The 25087-nt window shown below is 42.2% G+C and overlaps 1 protein-coding gene across 2 annotated transcripts; it reads right to left on the bottom strand.

Annotated features, from left to right (window-relative positions):
* Positions 1-26: 26 nt before the first annotated feature.
* On the bottom strand, positions 27-25087 carry ZFYVE1 (zinc finger FYVE-type containing 1). 2 transcript variants are annotated; one of them, XM_030949021.1, is made up of 13 exons: positions 24673-25087; positions 23847-24072; positions 23174-23710; positions 11302-11806; positions 9282-9496; positions 7133-7239; positions 6214-6322; positions 5562-5659; positions 5353-5470; positions 4851-5021; positions 3899-4079; positions 3236-3349; positions 27-2161 (listed from the first exon to the last, which is right to left on the bottom strand). In XM_030949021.1, exons 3-13 carry the CDS (start codon positions 23669-23671, stop codon positions 1929-1931), a joined length of 2349 nt encoding a protein of 782 aa, XP_030804881.1. In that variant the 5' UTR covers positions 23672-23710; positions 23847-24072; positions 24673-25087; the 3' UTR covers positions 27-1928. The 2 variants fall into 2 exon arrangements, with proteins under 2 accessions (XP_030804881.1, XP_030804880.1); XM_030949020.1 differs by lacking the exon at positions 23847-24072.

The following is a 25087-nucleotide window of genomic DNA, read 5'->3' as shown; positions in this document are numbered from 1 at the left end:
GACAAGGAAAAAAAAAATCAGACAAGTTGTTGAAACAGATGCCAAAGATTTTATACAAGGAATGTCATGGCTGCTTTCACTTTGTGCATTAACATGGTAGTAAGCTACATGCATAAACAGCACACAGGGCACAGCCTACAAACCAAGAACACATTGTTCATCCATTAAAAAAATAAAGAATACTTTGAAGCACAGAATTATGCTAGATGTACAGAATGTCTTTTAAGAGAGGATTTCTACCTACTCATACCCTTACTTGGACAACAGTAAGTTTATGGCAGACTTTTGCTTACAAAAACATAAGACAGTCCGCAGTAAACTTGGCCAGTACTGAAGGTGTCCTGGTACATCTTCTAAGTCTACTTCCTTGTGTAGGCTGGATGTAGTTGTGAAGGGACAAACACTTTGTGAGCATGGTCTTTCAGAGACAAAGTGAGAACCGCTTCTTGCAAGGAAAGTCAGTACACTTGTTCAGAAGATAAAGTTCTTTATAGCAGTTAATTTAATAATACAGTCTTAAAACAGGGTGTTGGGCACCTCATCACACAAGAGCACATTTAATAAGCTGGGGAAAAAACACCACAGTTGCAGGACACTGCATTAAACTCCAGCCACTCCAAGAGGAGGCAACTTTCATGTGGTAAAAGAATTTTTGTCTATGTAAGCCAAGAAGGGAGAATTTTAGGCAGTTTAATCCACAATGGTCTCATACTTCTTATAAGTGGAACCACAAATCCACAGTACATGACAGTATAAGTTAGGTTAATTGGTGCTTTTCATAATAAAATCAGTGAATTCATTGCAGTCCTTTCATAAAAAGATGAAGTCCAGTGAGTGCCAGTTGCTAGGAGCAAAGAAGAAAGGTTCCCATTTTCCAGGCTGATTTGTAAGTTCATATTATTAGAAGAAAGTAAGTCAAATCTGTGCAGTTTGTATGCAACCATATCTGAGAACACAGAGGCTTCAGAGACTATAGGATCACTTAAAAAGTGGGGGAAAAGGAAAGTCATCACAACCCAAACGACTCAAACTTTGTATCTCAGAATTGCCTACAAAACTTGCTCTCTTCTTCTGCTCCGGACAAAACTTTTAACTGCAATGAACTTGCGGAGAATCTTGAAGAAAACCTGAGTACATGAAAACATTGTCAGGGAGAGAAAAATCCTGCTATCCTTTGATCTGGTATTGAAGTTGAAATGGCAAGATCAGAATGCTTTGCCTCCTGCCATAAGATCTGCTTTACCTTTCAGAGCTCTACCGGTCTCTGCCAGGGAGTCTGCGTTAACTTGATACCTCTTGCACTGCAAGACCATTGCTCATATCACAGTTCAAACAAACTTGTTAATAAATCTGGGTTTAATCTTCCATGGCCAGAAGGGCAGCACCTCTAGATGCAGAGCTGGCTGAACTACCAGGTGTAATTCATACAGCAACACTGGAGATTCCTGGCAGCACAGAGTCCAAACCTTCCTCACAGGACATCACGATCAGCAAGACATTCCAAAAGAAGAATTAGAAGGCCATAATTCTGATCCATTACAGTAAGGAACACCACCACCCATCATTTGAACTAGGAATACTCAAAGCTTCATTTTCAACCATATTCTTAATATACTAAATTATACATAATTGATATATATATATATATATTTGGGTTTTTCTTTAAATTGGAATAAAATAGACTGGATTTTGGGTTGCTCATTTACAAGGGAGCTCCCTCCCTTTCCCAGTTAATTTGAAATTAAAACCTAGAGGCTGAATGTAAGCTCATTCCCAGTGTTCCAAGATGGATATAACACGAGAGGAGGCCAGAAACTGGAAACATGCACTCTGGCTGCAACAGGTTAGAAGGTGAAAGGGAGACCAGATATTTTCATTTGTAACCCTGAGAACATAAGGAATTGCAAAGATCTGGAGAGCAGCCTGGGTTAAAGGTCACCAGGCTTTTTATTGCAGTTAAAGCAAACTCGGACGGGGTGATCCCATCCACGAGAGGGAACCGCCCTGCGGTCGTGTGAGCACTCATCACAGAATCCTTGGCCACAGGCCCGACAGTGGTGCTTGGAGAGTTTGATACTGAATTCCTTCCGGCAATTGTGGCAGTGCAGGATTTCATGATCTGGTACCCAGTATGCAGGTCGGGCAGCATCTTTTACTAGACCTAGGGAGGAAGTGAGGTGAGGGATGAGAAAGAGGGAGAACAAAACAATCCATGAACATGAGCATATCGAGTGACTCCAGTGGAGGCAGTCACACACTGCAAGTCATACCACTGCCATTAAGGGGGATGTGACCTACTGACAGAATCCTTCAATGCAATGAGCAGCCATTTAGAGTATTCTACCATTCTCCCACATTCTGCCTCTCTTCAAAGAGTAAACTGTGTCTCTTTCAATAGTGGCATCTTGCCTTACTCAGACTCTTCCAGAGGTTAAGACACTTGCTTTTCCCTACCTTCAATTTCAGCTGTGGCCAAAAAAACCCCAAGTCACCAAACCAAATATTCAGAAATGCATATAGTGTCTGAACTGAGAAAGGGATTTATTCTGCCCTTCATTAAGTCAGAGAGCAAACACCCACAAAAGTGTAGGCAAAGCAGCTGAACAATGATCTGTGCAATGAGTAGGAAGTCAGATGCCACAACAGAAGATTCAAATGTGAAATGTTTGCTGACCAACCTAAACTGCCACCCAACACAAGAAAGAGCAGTAGAGGTTCCCTGCACTAAGCTCACCATGAAAGATCAGACTACTAATTACTTCCTCATCCTTACCAACCTGGACAGCTTCAAATTCTCAGCCCTCCCCTCAAAAGTAAGTACCAAGAAGTACCAGCAGTATCCATGATCACACTTAAAAGGCACTCAGCATCTCTGAAAGAAAACCAAACCTGATAAAATGCTTTCTAATTGGCCAATCTTTAGGGAACTTCAAATGGCAGGTCACTGCAGTGAATCCATCAGGGCAGCATGAATTACTCACAGCTTGGTGCACAATTTTGCATAATAGGGTGAAAAGAGAAAGTGTGATCTGCAGAAACAACATGCTGAAAACCAAGAGGAAACATCAAGCAGAAGAGGTCCAGAGGGCTGTAGAACTCTCAACCAACAATGGTATCATAGCAGAGGTGCCAGCCTGTCACACAAACTCTTGAAGTTTAATAACAAGTTTTGCTCTTTGAAAACAAAAACACCTTTAGAAAAAAAAAAAACCCATCAGAACAGAAGAGAACTCACCTAAGGGAATGTCCATGGCTGTCACCACCGCTCCAAGCGTGTTTTGCACAGCTTCCCCCACCTTCCTGGCAATAAGCGTACCCCCTTCCTCATCTGAAGGCAGTTCAGCCACATCTGCATGACACAAGAGTGAAGGGCTCAACACCTAAGTCCACCACCCTTTTGGCCAAGTTTCAGTTAATTTACATTAACAAAACCAGCAGCAAACCCAAAAGGCAGGTTGTAATCTCTCCTCAGCCTTTATGTTCCCCATCCACAATCTTGGATTATAGAGTGTTCATTTTAGCAATAATGGACAAAATATACAGTCTGCTGTAACATAAGGACCCCTGCTCTAATGTTAGCACCAGACCATTAGCAGTTGCTAGGAAAACAAAGTAAAGATACTAAAAGTAAAGATAAAGTACTATCTTACTAAAAGTAAAGATACTGAAATTTCTAAAGAATTACAAAATAACTTTGTCAGCAGTTCAGGTGTCTGGTAGGGTCATCTTTCTTCCCAAAGGCATTGAGCTCTTCAGCTTCCTTACCAAAAACTCTTTGGAAACCCAGTGTGAACAACACTGTCTACACCCACTGAAAATGGTTGTGATCCAGAAATTAGGGACAAAGACTTCAGGCTAGTGCTCAGGGATAGTTCTGTCACAATCAACTCAAGATTACCTAACTGGAGGCCCCTGTTGTCATAGCAGTTGTCACACACGCGCACTGGTGCTGGTCCCCAGCCTCGCTCAGGCACTGGACGGGTCTTGGAAGAACAGCCATCACAGAAGCCCTCTCCACAGGCCCGGCAGTGATGCTTTGTGTCATTATCTTTGAAAGGTGTGTTGCACTTCTTACAACTCTAATCATAACAACACAGAAGGAAGAACTGTTAGTTTGATCTTCCTGAGTAAAAAAAAAGAGAGCAGAGGCCCAGGATGGCAAGTTTCAGACTGAAATTGTGAAAAATACAGTCAGACACAAGACTTGGGTGTTATCAGCCCCCTAACTTTACCGCAGGGAAGTGATTTAGAACAGTAGGTGTATATTGGTTAAGCCAATGTATTACAATGATCTCTTTGTTCACAATCACAAATAAATACAGTCATATCATACAGGGCTGAATGATGGATATTTGACCTTTGTGTGGGGTAAGAATTCAGAAGGCAGTTTTCATTGAAGAAGAATCTGCTTCCAGCAAGACACAGGGAATCCTTTCCCAGTTGAACTGTTTGGGTCAGCTTTTCGCATCTGGTATGAAACTAGAGTTTAATCTATAAAGATAGTACTATCAACTGCAGTGGCCAGATTTAAGATGTTGATTATTTGCTTTGAAGAACAAGTTCATGCAAGCCAGGATTTTCTGTAATATTGCTGGGATAGTAGCTCACAAAGAGCAGGGAGAAACCATCTCTTGATCAAGGCTGGGCCAACTCTCTGTTCATAATTTCTCTGGCTAAGTCAAGAATGGGAAGAGGAGAGAGCACTTCAGTATTATGAAAGTTGTAGGAGTAGGGATTGCTGCAGTAAAACAAAGAAGCATTTAGAATCTGCAAAGCACTTTCTTACTTAAAGAGTAAGGAAAAGGGGTTTTAGCTAGGCAAAGCCTTTCTCTCTAGCAGCTGCTATTTACCAGAATCTGAGAGTTGGGTCTCCAGTAAGCTGGGGCAATCTGGTCTGTCAACCAGGAGGTCACAGCTTTTGTGGGTCCCAGGCTAAGTTCAGATACTGATTGTGCCATGAAATTCATGCCATCCAACAAACGCTGGGCTGCATTGTTGTTGTCTTTCAGAAATCCATCAGTCTGGAATGAAACAGATATTGATTTGAGAAGAAAAACAGGGAAACCTTTCTTATTAGATTCAGATGGCTCTGCAACCCATTACTCCTGATAAACTGGAGGGCAAGCAGGAGTAAAAGATTCACCAGCCCTGCTTTGAAAGACAGAAGTAGGTTGGCAACTTAACCATTTCAAGATAGCCAAAAGATGTCTGAAAGCCCTTGCAAAGTCTCTTTTGAACAGCAGGGACCGGCTTAATGAAAGGCAATCTATTTTCTCCACCAACATCCAGAAGAACCAAGTTAGCATGTGCATGGCTGCACACATACACAGACTATCTAGCAACCAGACTTACCCCTGGCCAGACGTGCTCAATTTCTGTCCTCACTACAGTGTTCACAGGGTCTTGGTTGCCAAACCAGTACTGCCGGCTGCGATACACCACCCCGCAGTTGGGGCACTCGATCACGTACCTGCACAGGAGGAGGACAGGTCACCTCTCTGGCAAGTCCCGTGCACCAGGCAGCACAGAGAGCACAGAGAGATCCCAGCTGCAGTACTCACCCTGACCAGGCATACTTGGCAAGGCCCAGCCATGGGGAATCCGTGGAAGCAGAGGTTTTTGGCACCACGCTGACCTCCATCCCTCGTTCATAACAGGCCTACAACATAAAGGTTCAATTAGAACTACATCGTTGGGAATTCAAATCTACATCTGGCTGCTGTTTGGCCACGTAAAGTATACAGAGGTCCACAGCAAAGGAGCACTCATCAGAACTCATTTAAAAGCAAAGCAAAACCAAACCCACTATCAATAATAACATCAGGGAAGTATTTCTACATCAATAATGACCATGATAGTCGCCAAAAATTTTCCTGTATCCTGCACAGATCCTTCAGAAAAATTGGCTAATACCAAGCACTGGGCATAAGCAAATAAGACTAACCATGTCAAATATATAAAAGGTCAACATCACCCAGGTTAAGAGCAGCTAGCTTCAAAATTTAGCTAGAAAATGACACATAGAAGAGAGCTCATGAACTCTCCAAGCAAACATACAAGTTAAATAAGGATCAATTTTTCTTGTCAAGGCTCTAAGCACCTCTGACATTAAAAATAAAAAAAGGAAGAAAACAGGCACATGCCTGTGATATTCCTCATTTATTTGGTCATCCTTTATTTTTTCATTCTTCAGACCTTGTCCTTGTATCTCACCTTGCAAGTGTAGACTCTGTTATCATACTGGTGAGAATATCTGCATCGACTTTTGGATTCATGAGGGACTCCTTCCTTTGCATGGTTCATGCTCTTCTTACAGCCACACCTGAGATGTAAGAGCAATCCATGAGTTGTTGCTCTTAGACACAGGATAGATGTCACCAAGATTTCATTTTTACTGCTATCTTGCATTTTTATAGATGTTGTGCCCTCCAACCATCTTCAGAATTGTACATACAGCAATGACATAATTTATTATTGAAAGGTAGGCTCTTCAGAAGGAGGTATAGCAACTGTTTCCCATACAAAGCAGCACCACACAACAATTCACTGCAGAAAATGCTCAGCATCAGAAAAGAAGCATAACCAGCCACAACATCATGCTGCTATACAGCTCCCAGACTCATAGCACTGACTGCCATCTACTGCCCTTCCAGGCTCAATCTTGGGGCTCTTTCCAGAGAGCTACAAGCCAAGATCTAATCAAACATGGAACTCCACTTAGACCTAGTCACTGAATACAGCCCCACTCCATGATGTATGCTTTAGGATTGTTCATACTGTTTGGGCAATAAAAATGTCAGGAAAAAAACATCATAAGAAATTTCAGGGGATTTCTTTAGAAACTCCTTTCTTCCTGCCCTGCTTGCATTTGGGAAAAGTTATGGGCAGCACAGGTTTGTAGTCATACACAAAAATAGAGTGGGCAAAAACCATGCATCCAGCTGGGATGTGGCAATAGTGGCTGACCAGTTCACATAAGAGTTGAATTTAAAACTAATTTTGCCTGGAAGTACTAGCTGAGGACAGATGATGTCAGATGTCAAGATGTCACAGAAACTTTACATTCTGTGGCTGCAGGTTGGGGGCAGCACTATCCTTTAAGAGGATGAAGAAGCATTTCTCATCAACTTACCCACAGCTGAGGCACACAGAGGAGCATGTGAAATATTCATCTGGAAAGAAAGAGCTGTGAGCCATCTGGTCATCAGGGATCTCCCCACTGAACCGGTCACTTAGAGCCTGTCAAACAAAAAAAGAATGAACTGGAAAGAGACTAAGGGCAATGAAGACCTTTTGCAAGAAAAAGCATGGATTCTTCTGCTGGAAGGGGAGGCAGAGAGAGTACACAGCTAACAAATGTGTCTTACTAGCCTGGAAAACAAAACAAGGATTGGAAACGAACCAAGAATGCAATCTTGCACTTGTATGGAAGTGACTTGAATATTTGTAAGATACTCTTTTTCTCTGCTCTCCTCTCCTCCTGTTCCTAGTTTGAATTTTGTAGTAGAAATAGGTGGTAGAAAATTGCACCCACCTCTCTGCATCCAATCCATGCTCAAAATAGCAGGGTTCTTGCTAAATGGACTTTGCATTCTGGAAACCTCTGAAAAGAAACTCATAGGATGATTTCTCATAGCTCATGAGAACACATTTCTCGCCTCTTGGCTCAGAAAGCGCTGCCCTGAGCTTTCCTCCAGCCACTTGAACAACTGCTCTTCTCTGGTGAAGTGGCAAAACTGAGACAAAGGAATTTGTACCCTTTCCTAGGAACACCCATTCTCAGATTAAATGAGTCCTTAGTCTTGGCACACATAACTTTTTTGGTTCTTTCAGGTGTTATGTTTAGGGGGAAAAAAAAAAGCACTGGAACAAAGCAAATGGTTACAGATTATCTTGATGGATATCTCTGAAGGCACAAGATCTAGCTGAAACTCTTCCTACAGCTGAGGTTTACATAGCGACTGCCTGCCTTTCTCTTCCTCCCCCTCCCCTCACAGGGCTGAGGTAGGTGGAGTGCGTGTATCTTTGCTGTCTAACAAGGGTTGACTGCACATACACACAGACTTGTGTGTGTACCTCTCTCACCACAGCTTCCCTCAGATAAGTACTCTATTTAAACATTTTATTTAACATAATTTCAAGGAAATTTGCTTTACATTCTCTTTTAAGCTTGACTGATACTGATACTTTTGAATGAACTCAAAAGTTAGAGGAAGTGGACAGAAATCTCTAGAAAGTCTTGTGTCCTCAGCAAGTGAAGCAAAGGAAGTTAATTTGTAGTCAGTAGTGATTTGAACACAGCAAACACTTTATTAGTCATTAATTTAAGTACACCAGTAGCTATATCTGAAACCAGGCTACTTGATTAATGCAATAATGTCCTAGAAGTTAAACTAAAGTTAATGATTCCAACTGTTTTTCCCCTTGCTGCCTGTCTGCTCCCAAATGCAAAGAACTGAATACATGCCACCCTGACACTTCCCTCTGTGCTTCAGCTACCACTAATGCAGAGCAGCCAGAATTATCTGTTCCAACAGCTGTAACTAACACCAGAAAAGACTGCTAACACTACCTCCTTCTGCAGATATGCCCTGGCTCTGCCTGCCCCTCCCCAGTGACAACTCTGCTCTTCAGGCCAAAGAAAATATGATGTTAATCAGGCAGTGGTATGTGGAAACTTGTAGGAAAGACTGTAAATTTAAAGACCCAAAAATCCCTCTGATATCCTAGCAAAGTGAACTGTCTAAGAAAATCACTTGCTCTAAAGTAATACATCATTTGGCTTGATCCCATTCTGTTCCCTAGCTACCAGCACAACTCCTTTTTGCCTCCTAGACCTTGGGTTATACTACTCAGTGCTAGGTTTTGCCAGCTATTAACTCTCCCCAAGTCTCCTGCATTTCCTCCTCTTGTGCTGAGGCCAACTTTAGGAATTTTATTAAAAAAAACACCTTTGAAGGTCTCTCTTTGTCAATCACTGTCATTAAGTGCTTGTCACTCACAGCATCAGTTACTTTTTTCTTCCCAGCTCTGATTTATGATCTTGCTCATAATCTTGGCTCTTTAATTTTTCTTCCATGGTCTTTACTGAAGTGTTTGTTTTGAAGTAAAAAAGAAAAAAATACTCAGCCTCCCTGGCTGAGGGAGAATTATCATTCTCATGGAAGACTTGCAATGCAAGTCTGCATCACTGTTTCAGGTGCTCTGCCTTTCTGAGCCACAGCTGAGTTAACAGCAACAGTGGTACAAATAAACACTGTGACAAACTCTTCTTCACTTACTTTTAGTGCTTTGTAGATAACCCCAGGCTGTCTAGGTGACCGAGTAGTATTGTTCTCCAGCTGCTGCTCCACAGCTCGCCTAAGCCCAGAGAAATCTGTTGGAGGATTGTATGTCCTTGTTCCCTTGTAGTGAATTGAGCTGAAAGCCTCAGGAAAGCAGCTTAGCTTCCGAAACCGATCCTGAATGAGCTTCTCAGGAACCTCAGAAGGATGATCTATATATAAGAGTATCAGCAAGTTCATATACAACTGATAGTTTAAAGCAATACTTCAACTGCATAGTACTTTCATATGCAATATAGACCTAGTTTTCTTAATTAAATCTTCTAATACATCTGGAATGCAGTTATCATTATATTTTAAAACAAGGAAAAGAAACTTTCCAACAGCAGTCTTTGTTTTCTGATACACAGCTTTAAATTCTAAGACCAAGTTTCTCAGGTAAAGCCAGACACATCTAGATTCTGAAACACAGATATCCAGATTAAGGAGCAAGTTAAGACATAATACAAAGAAACACAATGTCAGCACATTTGTAAGTTCTTCTCACCAGACCACAACTTGGTATAGCTATTCCTAGCACCTGATAAGTGGAGGACATGAACCTTACATGGGCTGCCTCTTCTCCATGCCAACCTGTAGCAAGGAAGACCAAGCCTTCATCAACAACTTGTACATGGCAAAGCACTTCAGAATGGGCCACATCAGGTCAGAATCCACAGAGCCAACCACATTCTCCTGCTTGCTTCCAAGTACCTACTGTACATTTCAGAATAAGGCAGGCCCCATCTTCCCTGTCCTAAAACTACATAAACACACTTACTTCAATTATCCATTGAGACAGATGGTTACAGCTTTCTGCATATCCATATATGCCAAGAGGCTTCTTTCTTATTCCTACTGTGATCATAAGTGACCATAAAAAAAAATTTTTTGTGACCCTCACTTTGTATACAGGTGCAAAGTGTCCTCATGGGTCACTAAATGCTGAACTGATGAAACAGCAAATGTCAACAACTGAAAGACTGAATTGCTAATCAGCAAATTGGTACATAAGGGAAGGATCTGCCTTATAGGTAAGTTAAAAGTTATTAAGAAGTTACTCCAATAATAACCAGAAAGAATGTCAAGTTCTTCTATTAGTTTAAAACCTCACTGTTTAGAAAAGCCAAAATGAGAATGTGGGTCAGCCAGGACTGCTGAGGTGTTTATTACACAAGAGACAGCTCCTAGATGTTCACAAACAGCGGGACTGAGCCTCAGCCGCTGCTGCCCGTGGGATAGACTCATGTTAGAGAAGTTCATGGAGAACTGTCTCCTATGGGAGGGATCCCACATGGAGCATCGGAAGGACTCCTCTCCCTGAGCAGCAGCAGGAGCAATGTGTGATGAACTGGCCATAATTCCATTCCCTGTCTTCCTGTATGGCTGGCAGGGGAGGAGGTAGAGCTGGGAAGGAGGGAGGGATGAGGGAAAGCTGGTTTTAAGATTTATTTTATTTCTCATTACCCTACTCTGATTTTGTCAGTAATAAATTCAATTAATATCCCCAAGTCAAGTCAGTTTTCCCCATGATGGTATTTGTGAGTGATCTCTCCCAGACCTTATCTCAACTGATTAACTTTTCATTATATTTTCTCTCTCCTGTCCACTTGTGGAGGGGAGTGATAGAGCAGCTTCGGTGGGTGCCCGGCATCCAGCCTGGGTCAACTCACCACATCAGTTTTCACCTTCATCTGTCATATCACCCACACTCGTGAACTTGTATGATGACCCCTCCTGTGGCTGGCAGAACTCATTACTATTTAGTGCTGATGTTCAGCTGGCCAAGAGGATTATTCTAGCTGATTTGGAAGAGGGAATACTCTTCTAGTTCCACAGCCTGGTTCCCAGACTGAAACCAGTGAGAACAAAACCCAAATCACATTTCTACATGGCAGTAAAGAGTGCTGAATATTCAATGCAACCTGATAGTTTACAGACAGTGTTTAGCATGTTGTAATTGGAATTGCCTACTCACCAGAGCCCAGTAGCTTGGTGTATACAGTCTCGTGAAAGATGATGACACCTGGACCCAAAGTTGACAGAGGAACATCTAGGCCACAGCGGGCTGTGGTAGCTTTTAGCTCCTTGGTGAAGTGTTTTAAATAAGCCTCCGAGGCATCACCAAGGAATTTGAAGAGGTCATTGTGGAGCCTGTCAGCACGAGTACGGTAGATTACAAGGTCAGAGATGGCCAGGACCTTCAGCAGCAGCCGTGTTCTCTGGCTCAGGTTGACAGTGGCCCCCAGCAGGCCCTCTGTATCAATGACCACCACTCTGCGGACAGGGTCATAGGCTGCCCAGACTCCAACTGTGCAAGACTCCTGCGCAGGGGATGTCTTGAAGACTTCCCGGCCATAGAAGAAAGTGTGGTTAAGGGTGTGAGACTTGCCATCCCCCGTGTTCCCAAAGATGGACACCACCTTTAGGTGCTGGTCAGGACTGCAGTCCAGTTTCTTAATAAAGTCTTCCTCATTCCTCACCTTACAAAACAAAAAGAGAAAAATATTATAACTATGTAATTGGAATAGACAACACTGAAAACACAGCTGGTGTCAGAATCCATAAGATTAAAAAGAGTGATTACCTCCTCTTCAGATTTCATCATAAGTTTCTGAAGCACCAAGAAGTACAAAGCAAAATACTAAAATGCAGTTTTGTAAATTGTACATAGGTACAAAAATCTCTGCCATGCACTTGTGCTGCACCTATCCACAGTCAGGGGTTCTCAGGCACAGACTGTCCTATTCCCACTGCTCTGCAGCTGATCAATCCTTCAGCTGGAAAGTGGGAGCAGAGAAGAAGCAGCAAAACTGTACACTGCAGTCAGGTGCTTGAAATAGGTCAAACTGGCTCTCACAGAAGTGCCACAACTACCTCAATGATCCCTTTCATAATTTACTGTATCGTACTCTAATTAAAAAAAAAAAACAACACACATACAAAACCAAAAAGAAGTGCAGGTAACTTCCCTTTGACTTTACATAGCTTAAGTGTCAAGCACTGTGCTGTCTAGGCTAAAGAACGGGGCATTTTCTGTTCAGATACTGGAACAACAGGAGCAGATAAATGAGCAGTGAAATGGGCTAGGGCTCTGTACAAGAGCCTGTCCTTATCTTGTTGTAGAATAGGTCCTTGGCTTTCAGAGGTTTCATGCTTCATTCATTTGTTTAGCTCTTATTTTTTTGTCTTCCAACAGGTTTTGTCCATATATTATATGACAGGGAAGAATATGACAAATAATCAAAACACACTTTTTGAGAAAGATTAAATTCATTTTCTTCATCTCAATTCCCTCTTCAAGGAATCCCCATCAACTGGAAAGAGCAGCGCTTCCATCCCCTCTCACCTGCCACTTAACTTCTGGAAGCTCTTAGCTATTTTCATCCTGTGAGTACAGTTGGAAGATCTCACAGTCTATGAACCACAGAGGCAATGAGGTAATAAATGGTTTCTTTGAACAAGCTTATTTGTACATTAGCAAATTAGTTTAAGGCTCAATCAGCCCCATTTGCTTTGGTCACACCTATCAACATCACCAAGACTTTGAAGGAAAATACAAATCAGCCAGTGTGCCAAAACCATAAAAAATAGCCAGTGTGCCAGATTGTGGTTGGGAACAGCATTCAAAAGAAAACCTGCGGGCTTGCAGTAGCTTCTCACAGACTCAAACTATTCAAGGCAGCCTCACAGTGTAGAAGAAAACAGGAAACAAGAGACATCAAAATGCTCTCAAGAGAATCTTTCCTGGTGTCTGTGAGGGAACATAAAGATACACTGAAATTACAGATGCACAAGAAAGGCTCTGCTGTCTTGGTAGCTGTGATTATTAGCTTATCATCAGGAAGGTAGCTTAGATGATGGATGCAGTTTTGCTTAGTGTCTCTTAAGATGTCTCTGTGGAAGAAAGGAAGTTCTTGGTTCATGGAATAGCTCCTAAAAACATTCGTATATTTGACAATATAAAAATGTTACGTGTACATAAGCAAAAAGGAATATGATAATGTATTCTTCAAAAATGTTTTGGTTTTAAACCAAACTTCTCACCAAAAAGGTGACAGGTCCTTTTTGCCAGAGTCAATAGTTATGTACTCCCTGGACAACACAACAAAATATCAGTTTTCAAACAACTGCTTAAGTATTGGCAGGATAGCTAATGGCTAAGATCTTTCAGCCAGCACTAGTTATTACTTTGATAGCAGTTTGGGAGAGTTTGTTGAATGGCCTGAGTCAGTAATGTCAGGAGACACAAAGGACAGGAGGGAACACAGGAATAAGGGTAACTCTGAGATATATTCCCACTGTTAAGAGACAGGAGTGAACTCAAAGTTACACTGAATATCAATCACACACCCAAAGTTATGCCCTTCTGAGTTATCCCCTTCTAGGCTCTTCGCAGACCTCCTTTCAGGAGAGAACTCAGGAGTGATTCAAACAAACAAGTTACCCAGGAGCACAAGAATGCACCAAAGTCTAGCTAGTCCAATGTTTATGTCTCACAGGACTTGGTAATGAACGAGGAATAACTTAAGACATTAAATGAGTAAATGTTTCCTAGCACACTTTACTAGTGCTCAGAAGTCAGATGACCAAGAACTTCTTGAGCAGTGGTTGCATTTAGACACTCATGGTTGGTAGAGAACCAGTAGACTATCCTCCCTTTTAGAACCTAGTCATAATTTTGGATCCTGCAACATCCTTACAATAAATTCCATGTGGGAGGAGAAGTAACAAAACCAAAACCAAGCCAAAATGACCAAAAGAAGCCCTTCCCTTTGAAGTTGAATGCGCTTGCACATCACTGGCTGCTCCTTACTCTTGTGCACTAGTTGACTTTAACCAACGCTGAGTACAGGAATGATACTCTCAAAGAACCATCCACAACAACCCCCATATCAGTAGTCCAATTTACTTCCCTTGAGCAAGTTCCTTTAAGACATTTGAAGTCAGAGTGGGTGTAGTGTCAAAGCAGTAATCCCCACTTTGTTTTGCTTCTCATCTCTAAAACAAATTGGTATGGTACCACCTTGCATTGCACATGCAAAGGGCTCACGTTTCCATAAGTGTGTCCACTTCTGTCTTGCCCAAGAGCTCCACATCTCTGAGGTTCACAGCAGAGGGTAAATACAAAACCTTCCTTATGTTGCACACCAAAGTAAATAAAGGATGAAAACTGTATGTCTAAACCAAGACATGAGTCATATCTCTTCAGCCCCTTCTTGATTTTTCCATTTCTAGTACCTGAAACTCATTTATACTTTTGTTATAGCTCTTAAGAGATTATCTTCTAAAAAGAACATTAAATCACAATTTCAATGTACATTGAAAATAAGAGAGAAATCTACAAAGTGGATTTCTTCCTTTAACTACAGCCAGTAAGACTAACCTGAGAAGAGTAAGTTCCATCACAGTAAAGTGCCACCACCAAAATTCACATCTCTGCAGGGCACCTCACAATCATTCCTGAAAAGGCAGTGCACAAACGCAAAGAAGTGTAACTGGCTTAACCCAGCAACTCAAGCGCAACAGGCTATTAAAAATGCAACTGGAAATTCCCTACTTTTGCCCCAGAAGAAATTTTTGTTGATATCCACAAGTGTCTCTTGTTATCAGGTGACAAAAAAGATGGTTCCCTCTGAGGAAGAGAAACTTTCTGCTATGAAACCCACAACATCAACAGAGCTGTGAGATAGTCCATAAACCACAGTAATTCAAATTCTGTTTCCTCAAAGATCTGAGGCTGATTTGGTTGAAAGCGACCTCAGGAGCTCATTAATTCCTCTGATTTTCAGAGTCTTCCAAACAAAAGATTTTCACCACCAGCAGGTGCTCAAGAAGAATCAAATCTGATTTTTAAGTCCAAGCATCTCTAGTTTTCTACCTTAGGTTGCCCCCTATACCTTTTCTTCTGTATGACTTTCCATGGAAAATATAATTTATGCCATTACTCAAGTCTTCCACCTATAACTTAAAATTCATAATTTAATTACTCCAATTTGATACATAAATAAGTGCCTCTAAAAGACAAATTTCCTAAAAGTTTGATGAAAAGGGACAACAGAAAACAAAGACTCCAATAACCTTACTGAGGAAAGAGCATGTCTCATGTTTACCCCCTGCCACCTCCAAGATACAGCAGTAAGAGGAGCAGTCATGCCCACACGTGCTAGCCAGTAAGCATGCTGGCTGGGCCATGACAGCACACATACTGCTTCTTACTCAAAAGGCAGAAAATGTGGACAAGCACTGGATAATGGGAAGAAGACATCCCAGAAATTAGACTTCATTAATTCTACTGGTCAAAGAGTTACTTTTTACTAAGTAAACGTTTTACAGTAGCCTGAGAAAGTTTCTGCAAAGGGCTGTGTCAACAGATTAGTTTATAGAATCGTGTATGCCATACCAGTAGTTCCAATCTGGTATTCAAGAGTAAGTTATTAATCACTTATCACTTATTAATCACTGATCCAGTGAACACTTAAACACATTAATCACAACTGTCCCCAGTCATCTCCTAGCCTTCAGCCAAGTGGACATCAGTATTTTCAGGCCTGGAGTCCTACAGAGCCTGAAGCCCAAACTGAAGGACCTGACAGCAGGGGACAGACATGCTACAGGGATCTAAGGTTAAGATTCTCACACTTCGATCTTATTCCCCATATGGGTGTAGGTCTGGCTCAAGCAGATGAAAGCATTTGTATTAGAGGTGTTTCCTAACCTGAAGGTTTTTTCCCTGTTTATTTGTCTTTACTGCAGTACAACCTATGGGTTCTGTTGAGAATTGTTATCAGCCACAGCACATATCCAAGGACAATGCTGTCCCTGAACTGAATATATTTTTCAGACCAAAATTATCCTGTTCCTTCCCACAGTGCTGGCATAGGAATTCAGGTTCAATATCTTCATGGGTTTGTATGGAGCTTAATAGCACGAGTTTCAACAGGACTTACAGGTGCCTGCAATGAAGGGCAGAGGCTGCCCATGTGTGAGGCCCATGTCCCTTATAATAGAACTCTGAGAGAGGCAAAGACAGAAGAGTTAAGTCCTGCTTAACAACCCTACCCAAAAAGATCCTATTTCAAATGTTTTAAAGACAGTGGTGGAAAAAAAATCAAGAAGATTGGAGGTAACCCAGTTTGAATGGACTCCTCCCTAACCCAAGAGGCAATATTGACTGAAATATTGCTATTACCAGGTAAGTTAACCTAGTAGACGACAGCTAAGTTATATCAAACTTCTGAAAGCAGAAAAAAACACTACAAAATCCACTAAACTGTTTGCTTGCTGAAAAAGTACTTTTTCAAGGACTGAAGACTAATAAAGACTTTGAGGTGAATGCAACCGCTGCAAAAATAACAGTAACATAATAGTATCATCTAACCCTAAAAGAGAACACAAAACAATGATGCAGAAATCATGGTTTAGTATACTAAGTATCTTTCAAGTTCCTGTAGATGTTAATTTGGCCACAGAGCTACCAATTACCTCTCCAAAGTCACAGTTCTAGCAGCAGAGACCACATCCACGTGAAGAGACTTGCCCAGGCGACATCAAGTCAACGAGCGAGTTCATGCTGTTTTCCTAAATACTCCTAAGAATAACTCAATTACCTGTGTGAACACAATTTACACCACTGCCCTTGTTAAGAGGGGCATTTACAAACTTGTATAACAGTTGCATTCTTCCTAGAAAACAGTTAGTCTGGTTATTTTCCCAATTTCAGGGTGTTTGAACCAGGCAGGCCAAAGGACTCAATCTCCTGCCTTTATGTGATCCTACAGCAAAGCATTAACAAGCCAGGTAAAAAAGCCAGAAGTGTGTACTGCAGTGACAGCTGCCTCCCAGTGATCACTGCAGAAAAGAGAAAGTGAAAGCAATGGAAAGGACAGAAGGGCTACAAGTCAGCAAGCTGATTTTACTTTCTTGAAGTACCCCAAAGCACTCACATCCCATTCCTACTGGCAGCATCCAAGAGCACAAAAGGATTAATTGGAAAAGTGCAAAGAGGGGTACAGCAGGGGAAACACTAAAACACCCAATTTTCCCCCTCAAGACTATTTAGCTCAGAAACTGAACTAAGTTCAGGAACTTGTTGAATGAAAAGTGTGGGTAATTCCAGAGTGGCTTGCAGGCTCTCTCACCTAAGTCAGCGACAACTGACTACTGACTCTTCCTTCCACATCAGCACTCATATAGCAGACAAAAGAGACAGGAAAGAAGCAAAGTATTTGACATTAATTAATGCCCAAGAGTACTGCATCATGAAGAAGGTACAAGACTGGTTCCAGGGAAAAGCACTATTTTAAAGTGGCTATGTCAAAAATTAGCTAAGAGTTAGCCTGAGACTGTCAAAGGAGCTGTGTTTGTTAAATGGATGGCTCTCTCTCCTACCTTCTAAAAATAGTCTTCCAAATACTGGTATATGTCCAGTGGAAAAAGGAATACTCTTAACCAGCAATTGCTGAGTAGTTTCTCTACTACTTTATTCCAAAGACAGAAAAACAGCACACTTAAATTTAGGTGAACTGATAACAGACTGAGATAGGAGTAATACTGAAAAATTACAAAGTAATAAGAGAAAAATTCCTAGAGTGTGGGACAGTAAACTCCCCAAAATACTTCGGCAAGGAAACTTCTCTAAAGCACAAAGAGGAGGAAAACTCATCTATAGCACATCAACAGTATCAAGGGACAGAAATTACATATCCTGATCCAACAGATCACACCAGCCTAATAATTCAGATCCTTCAATATCTTTTCTTCCTCCTTTATATCCATGGCAAATATACTAGCTGTGACTCCCTATTTTATAGGATATGGACTAAATTTCCCAGAAATTTATAGCTGACTGTAAAAAGCACAAAAAAATACCCCATCAAAAACACATTCCCCCAACAGCAAATGAAGCAAGAGTGTCACAGGAACTAGCACTATTTGCTAGACAAATGCAAGTCAGACTTAAGAGATCATGACCTTCTTTCATAAAAAAACACATACATTAGCTCCCATTAATGGACAAAGAATACTTGACAAGAAAAAGTATTCCTAGAGACTCCACTCTCTCTAAATTCCCTAGACTTTATCCAGGCTGAAATCAGTAGATAATAAGGAAAAATCACAGTACTTCCATCAGGTTTACAGCAGGAGTGAGAAAAGCAAGGCAGCTAGCAACTGTGCAGAGTCATCACTATGTATGTGTAACTTTTTAACAGGAGGGGACAGAGGAGGACACATGGACTATTATGCTGTTAGTGACAGGTTATTTGATGATTGTACAAAATGGTCTGCATTTAAATAAGGGCTATGGATCCTTTTGCCTTATCTTAACTGACTGCAAAACATTACGTAGCTGCTGCTTATATTTGCTGAGGGGGAGCCCTTACTCCTTTAGGTGTCTAGACCTGCTAGAAGGAATAGAAAAAACCTCAAGGAATGGGGCTTTATTTAGGAAGTTGAGATATCTATTGGCACAACAAAAAGACCCTGCAAACTGAAGAAAGGGAACTCATATGGGTGTCTCAGGGGAGACATAGCAATAAATGTATGCTCTTTTTCCCTCATAAAATTACACAGCTGGGGAAATTATTTTTGTGACTAGATAGAGGAAAACTTTTCTTTTCTTCTAGACTCCTTAGTAAGTCAGACTACAAAGTCAGTGTCTTTTATTTTTGTTTGCAATTCACAGATTGGGTAATTTCTTGTGACAGAGCTAGTTTCTGGTCAAAGATGAGCAAGCTCTAAGGCAGATTATTAATAACCAAGCATATCCTCTATCTTCTGGGGTCAATTAAAGACTTTTTCTACTTCTATTAAGCATATGTGCTGAGTCCTCAATTAGGGCTTTGGACAAAGTGCTATCATAGAAGCCATTAGTGACACTACAACCAAGTTCTGATCTTGTGGTAAGAGCTCCCAACATCTGCTCCCCAAGATAAAAATGTTGTTATGCATTGTTAAGCATTCAGCCCTGCCTCAAAAGCAGTAGTAAATAAAAGTTTATTGTACAACCGACGTACAGCTCTGCTCTATGGTAAAGAGCTCTTTTGCAAGTGTGTTGCATAAAGACAAAGCAAAAATGGAAACTGTTCCAGAAACTGCATAAATACAAGTACAAGCAACAAACAGAGATCCAGGTGAGTGGAAAAGTTCATGGGACAGTAAGAGAGCCCCAGGATTTGAAACAAGTATCACAACCTGAGTCATGTTTTTATTGCTGTATGTCACTCTGTTTTTCTTAATAGATACACAAATACCAGTTTAAAAAACCCAATTAATCGACTGACTTCTTAAGGAAAGTGCCTCCTGTGTGCAAGGGGCAGCACTAGTGACAACACAATGATGCTTGTTTGAGAATCCAGGAAGTTAGAGATAAGAAAGGAAAGCTGACATCTTGGCAGAGCAGATCAGGAGATTCAGTTGAGGGACATACACATATAATAAAAGAAGGCACACAGTTTGAGTCTAACAAGGCAAAGAGGAGATGTGGGAAGACGTAAAGAGAGCAGCATAAGTGGGAGATGTAAAGACAGACATGACCAAAGCAATTGACTGAGGAAGTAATCCCCACAATATCATTCTCAGATGAGCGAGGAAGATAGACTATGTCAGGACCAATTAACAAACAGATGTAGCAGTTATCAAGAACAATTTGATTGAAGCCTCAGCTTTAGATATGCAATAGATAAGGCCAAAAGTTTAACACTGTGTAAAGAGAAACTGCATAACTGAGCTTGAGAAAGACAGCCTGGAACGGGGTCTAAACTGCAGGTGATGCCAGTTTATAAAACATCAAGTTTTGTTTTCTAATAGAAGTCAGAGAGGTCTTATGAGGAACAACAAGTCCTGGAAGAAGGAAGAAAAAATTCATAATGTAGGTCAGGATGCCTGGGGACTAACTCACAAGAGTTGCAAGGCATTGTGCTATGTGGTGTGAGATAGCTGGGGCTGGGCTACATGAGGAACAAGCTCCCTCCCTGTTCTTCCACAGACTTGCAGTACAAACTTGGATTTAGCCTTTAACAACATTTTTTTTTAACATGAGATAGCCAACCTCTTTTTCAGGTGCTCAGATACAGTGCTCTTATGATGAACATCACAGAGAAGCTTGCATTTCACAGATACAAACTTTAGCTACCATTAGTTTTCTAAAAACAAGCAGTGGTTTAAAATGAAACTTTTTCTGTCTATATGGATTTGAATAAGCACAAGAGGTCCTCAGCTTTTGGAGCTTATGCTATGCCTGCAAAGCACAAAAAGCTTTGAGCAGGCCAGCACATCTGTGCAACATCGCACAAAGACAATTATGCAGATGTCAGAATTATCATAGCTGTATCTGTGTAGTGCTGAGCCCAAACTGAGAATTTCCACTTCTCCCCTGAACCAATTTGCTCAGGCACAGCTCCTTATGGATTAATCCACATTGCTTCTGGATCTAGAACTAGATCAGTCATTTGCTTACACACTATAAATATTCTTCAGTTTTAGAGCTACCACCTCCAAGAAGCCAACAGGAACAGCTAGATGAAACATAACCACTTGAGCTTAACAACTCCAGGTTCCAAAGGAAACTAAAAAACAAATCTTTTAGCCCTGTGTTCAAGTTAGATGTTTGTAAACAAATACACATGACTGACTATCTCAATCCATCATCTGCTGCTCCAGCAGCGTTAACTAGTTCCATCTAATTTGGAAGGGGGGGTGGTGGTGTAAGGGTGATGTAGCTTTTACCATCTGTAATCTTGTAGCTTTTAACATTGCTAAGGCAGAATCTACCACTGATAGCAAATCAGCAGTTTCCTCTCTTATTTCCCAACCAATGCAACAATTTTCAAGTTCCAAAGGTCACTAACAGTTAAAGACACCTGAACTACATAATTCTGTTAAATTCTTATTCTATCTGCTCAAGCTTAAACAGCCACACACTCTCAAACTCTGAACCTCCATATTTCAAGTTAGTAATATTTTGGCATTTTTGGACAAAAAATTGGTTTAAATAAAGAACATTTTAATGATTTCTCCCCAGGTAATGACAAACACAAAATAAGAGACTGATGATCACTTTCTATAGCTAAATTGGTTTCTCCTCCTCTTATTCCCAAGAGCAAAAGATTACTACTTAGCTCTGAAGACATTTTCTGTGGCATCTGACAGGCCTTTCTAAACAAAGGTCCTTATGCTCACTAGCAGAATTATCACTATAACAGCAAGTACTCTTTAAATTCCAGCTGTCAGAAAATAATTTAATTGAAATCTCTCAAACTGCTTTGATACTGGCTGTGAGATGTCACACACGTATTCAGCTGTGAGGAAGAGAGGATCACTCCAGATGGAAGAGCTGATTCAACATCTTGATAGTGAAATAAGATCATTTTTGGAGAGCTTTTTCAACCTAATCCTGTTCTCACCAAATTGCTATGATCTGATAAAGGACCACTGCTATCCCAATAAGGAAGTTGGCTTTATTGCCCATGACATTTAAATAGCAATTGCACTTGCTTGCAGGAGGCAGCCAAAGGTCTACCTCAATAAGGCTTACAGAATCATGAGTATAAATATAACTTAAACCAGTACAAGCACACACAGACACAGTTTGTGAGCAGCTTTGCAGGACAGCCCTGTTCCAAGGCACTTCAGAGCTTGCTCTAGTAGCCAGAGGAGGATTATTGAAAAGTCTGTATCTTAAAGTAATAGTTGCATCTGTCACACATTACAAGGAAATAAGTGTGTGCTTAGGGCTTGGAGGCATACAAACTTGAGATTGCTACAGACCTGAAACTCAAGCACTCAGTTTACAGTCACTGCTGTCCTGCATACTGTGTGTTCTATGTCAGTGCACCATAAGGACTGCCATCCTTTCCTCCCTTTCCCTTTCAAAAGCCATGACAGTTTAGTCATTGGTACACCTGAATTGACAAAAATATGATCCAAGTATCTGGCAACTATTCTGTATTATTGTATAACTACTGTGTACATACATATATATGTATGTACACACACTTCTATAGTATAGAATAGATATGAGATAGTAAAGTCAGGTTTCCTTGTGATGCCTGACAGGCACATCAACTGTTACTATGATGGATACAAATAACTATCAAGAGTAGGAATATAACCACAATTCTTTTTAACGATGGTAGCATGAGTATGTTAAATTAGAGCAACCTGATACTGAATCTCCAGGCGACTATACATTTTCTTTCAGTGGCTCCTGAATGAGGTTTAACATAGGGGATGCAAACTGAAAGTCAGAAAACAAAGTTCAATTTTTAGTTGTGTAATTAATCTGCTCTGTGGCTTTCATACATTTTGCCTTCTAAAATGCTTCCCAAATATAAGAGCTAACAGGAGAGGTCTATAACTGCATATATTGAATGCTAGACTTTCTAAAATAGTGCTTCCTGGGAAGCTGCTCCTAGTCAACTAGTTCCTACCATTTTTATCAGCAGACCTACCCCAATGGCAACTTTCCCCTCTTTCAACAAAAGGGTAACATGTAATAATATTTGTGACAAGCAATATAGCTTAACCACTTATCTTAGTTGTGTGTGTCTCAGTATAGAGTCAATTCTTTCACCAGCTTTGCTTACGAAGCCTCTTAGAGGAGGCTCTTGCCACACATAAGGTTTTAATGAACTTGACCTTTTGAGGAACTCATGAGCAAGGCCACTCGCAGGCACTGTGTCTTTTTAGCCCAAGATGCTCAGTGGCACTTGTACTTTACCTGGCCATTGTTTTATTACTATTGCCGCCAATTACACTTCAAGTATTAACCATACACCACAGTAGCCTGTTAGACCAAAAAAAAAACTAAAGCATCTTGCCTGTTCACAACAAACTACAACAGTTCTTACCTGAATCTCCTCAGTTTCATCCACCAAGAGGAAACTCACAACTTTCTCTGTCATCTTCCTTCTCTTGGTCTCCTCATCCATCCCCTCCTCCTCTTCCTGTTCTTGGGCTTTGCCAGCATGGTACACGGTGACAGGGTGCTTCCTTCTGTTCCCCCCGGCATGTGTTCTCTTCTGACACTCCACACAGAGGTTGATTTTGCACACCTGGCACCTGACTGCTGCTATCTGCCTTGAGCCTGTCATACTGGCATGCATTATGTTCCCATTGGCACCTTTGCAGGAGTCACAGTACGGGACGTGGCCGGGTCTTATACGGGTCCGTTCATGGTTCCGCAACCTTTCTGGCTGATGCAGCTCTTCTTCACAACGCTGGCACTGCAGGCTCCTGCACTCATCACACTCAAAGATTGCTTCATCTGTCCCACTGCAAACATAGCTTTCCTGGCACAGCAGTGTCGTGTTCTGTCCTTTCTCCACAGTTTGCGTGTGGGCACTCATCTTCAGGTTTCTTTAAAGCAATGTTTTCCCCTCCTGTTTCTGTTTCAAACAATGATATGTGTAAAAGTCAGTTCCAAATTTACTATTTCCACAAAAGAAAGAAACACAGGAGGAATGCTGTCTGTACTTAATTTTATATAATGAGTATATGTTTCTGTAAGATTCATACACTGACCTGCCTTGCAGGAAGAGTGGTGTTAAGTGCTAACGAAGTTTTCTTTCTCCAAAATAAACTTAGACAATGTGGCTGGTTTCATGTATTATTATAATACCCAAATGCTGGTATACATTCTTTCTCTACTTAGCTGTTTAACCTACTGTCAGTGACAAGAAAAAAAACCCCAGCCTGGTGTACTTCAACAGATGCAGCAAGTATTTCCCTGAAGCTGAGAACGGAGAAGCTGGTGACACAGAGACAAAAAAGGCATCAGAAATGCACAAATGCATATATATGTACACACACAAAAGGACCGTGTCAAGACTAGAAAATTCTCTGCTTTCACTCCACAGCTAAGCTCCTCCTTCAGAGAGTTCACAGTATTTATTTGCTGGGAATTTCCTGATGCGCTTCGCCAGATAAACAAAAATCCGCTCTCTTTGTGCTCTCCTTCTAGTAACACTAGAAGACGATCGCTACCGCGGTCAGGCAGACAGACGACGGATTTTTTTCCCTCTCCCTCTGCGCCCCAAGTTGCCAGAGCACAGCCCTGAGACCAGCGCCCGCCGAGGGCAGCCTGCGCACCCCGCCGCCGCCGCCTTTGTCTCGATCGCTGCCTCCGGGCCGCCTCCCCTGCTCCCAGCCAGCGCGGAGCCCCTCTCGCTCCGGGATGACCCTCCGCGCCCCCTCTCCCGGCCAGTCCCACGGCCCCGGGCGGGCGCTGGCCCGAGGGCGGCCGCACTTGTGGTTCGTCCGCCCGCGGGAGCTGCAGGCGGACCCGCGACCCGCCTGCGGTTACGTAACGGCGGTGCCGGCCGGCGCCTCCCCCCGCGCCCGGACCTACCTGGGGCTGCGCCCGGCGCCGCGCCGGCAGCCCGGGAACGGGGAAGCCCCCGGGTTCCTCCCGCCGAGCAACGGCAGCGGGTAGCCGCGGTGGGACCGGGAACAAAGGCGGCGCGGCACGGGGCGCCGCGAGCCGGGCTATTGTTTACAAGCCGGCGGCCACCTTTCTTCCCCTTCCTCCCGCCGGCACCCGGTGACTAAGGACTCGGGTCCCGGCCGCGGCTTCCTCCTCCCCCCCGTCCCCTCTGCGCCCGGGGGGGATCTCCCGGTTCTCCTCCCCGAGGGGTCGACCATGCAGTCGGGGCGCCCGGGGGAACTGAGCAGGGCAGGGCCGGCCAGGACCCGCACTCCCTCCGCCCGCTCCCCTCGTTGTCAGCCGCGATCAGCTGATCGCGGGGAACTTCGGGGTTATTTTC

Source organism: Camarhynchus parvulus, chromosome 5 (assembly GCF_901933205.1).
Source record: "Camarhynchus parvulus chromosome 5, STF_HiC, whole genome shotgun sequence".
Taxonomy (NCBI): Eukaryota; Metazoa; Chordata; class Aves; order Passeriformes; family Thraupidae; genus Camarhynchus; species Camarhynchus parvulus.
The sequence above is the reverse complement of the archived record's forward strand: the minus strand, read 5'-3'. Positions and strand labels throughout refer to the sequence as shown.

Coding starts and splice junctions, on each gene's coding strand:
- ZFYVE1 (XM_030949021.1), bottom strand. CDS start 23,671: ATGAGTGCCCACACGCAAACTGTGGAGAAAGGACAGAACACGACACTG. Junction 11,807..23,173: donor ATGAAACTGAGGAGATTCAG/GTAAGAACTGTT, acceptor TTGTTTTGTAAG/GTGAGGAATGAGGAAGACTT. Junction 6,323..7,132: donor TCTGTGTGCCTCAGCTGTGG/GTAAGTTGATGA, acceptor CTTACATCTCAG/GTGTGGCTGTAAGAAGAGCA.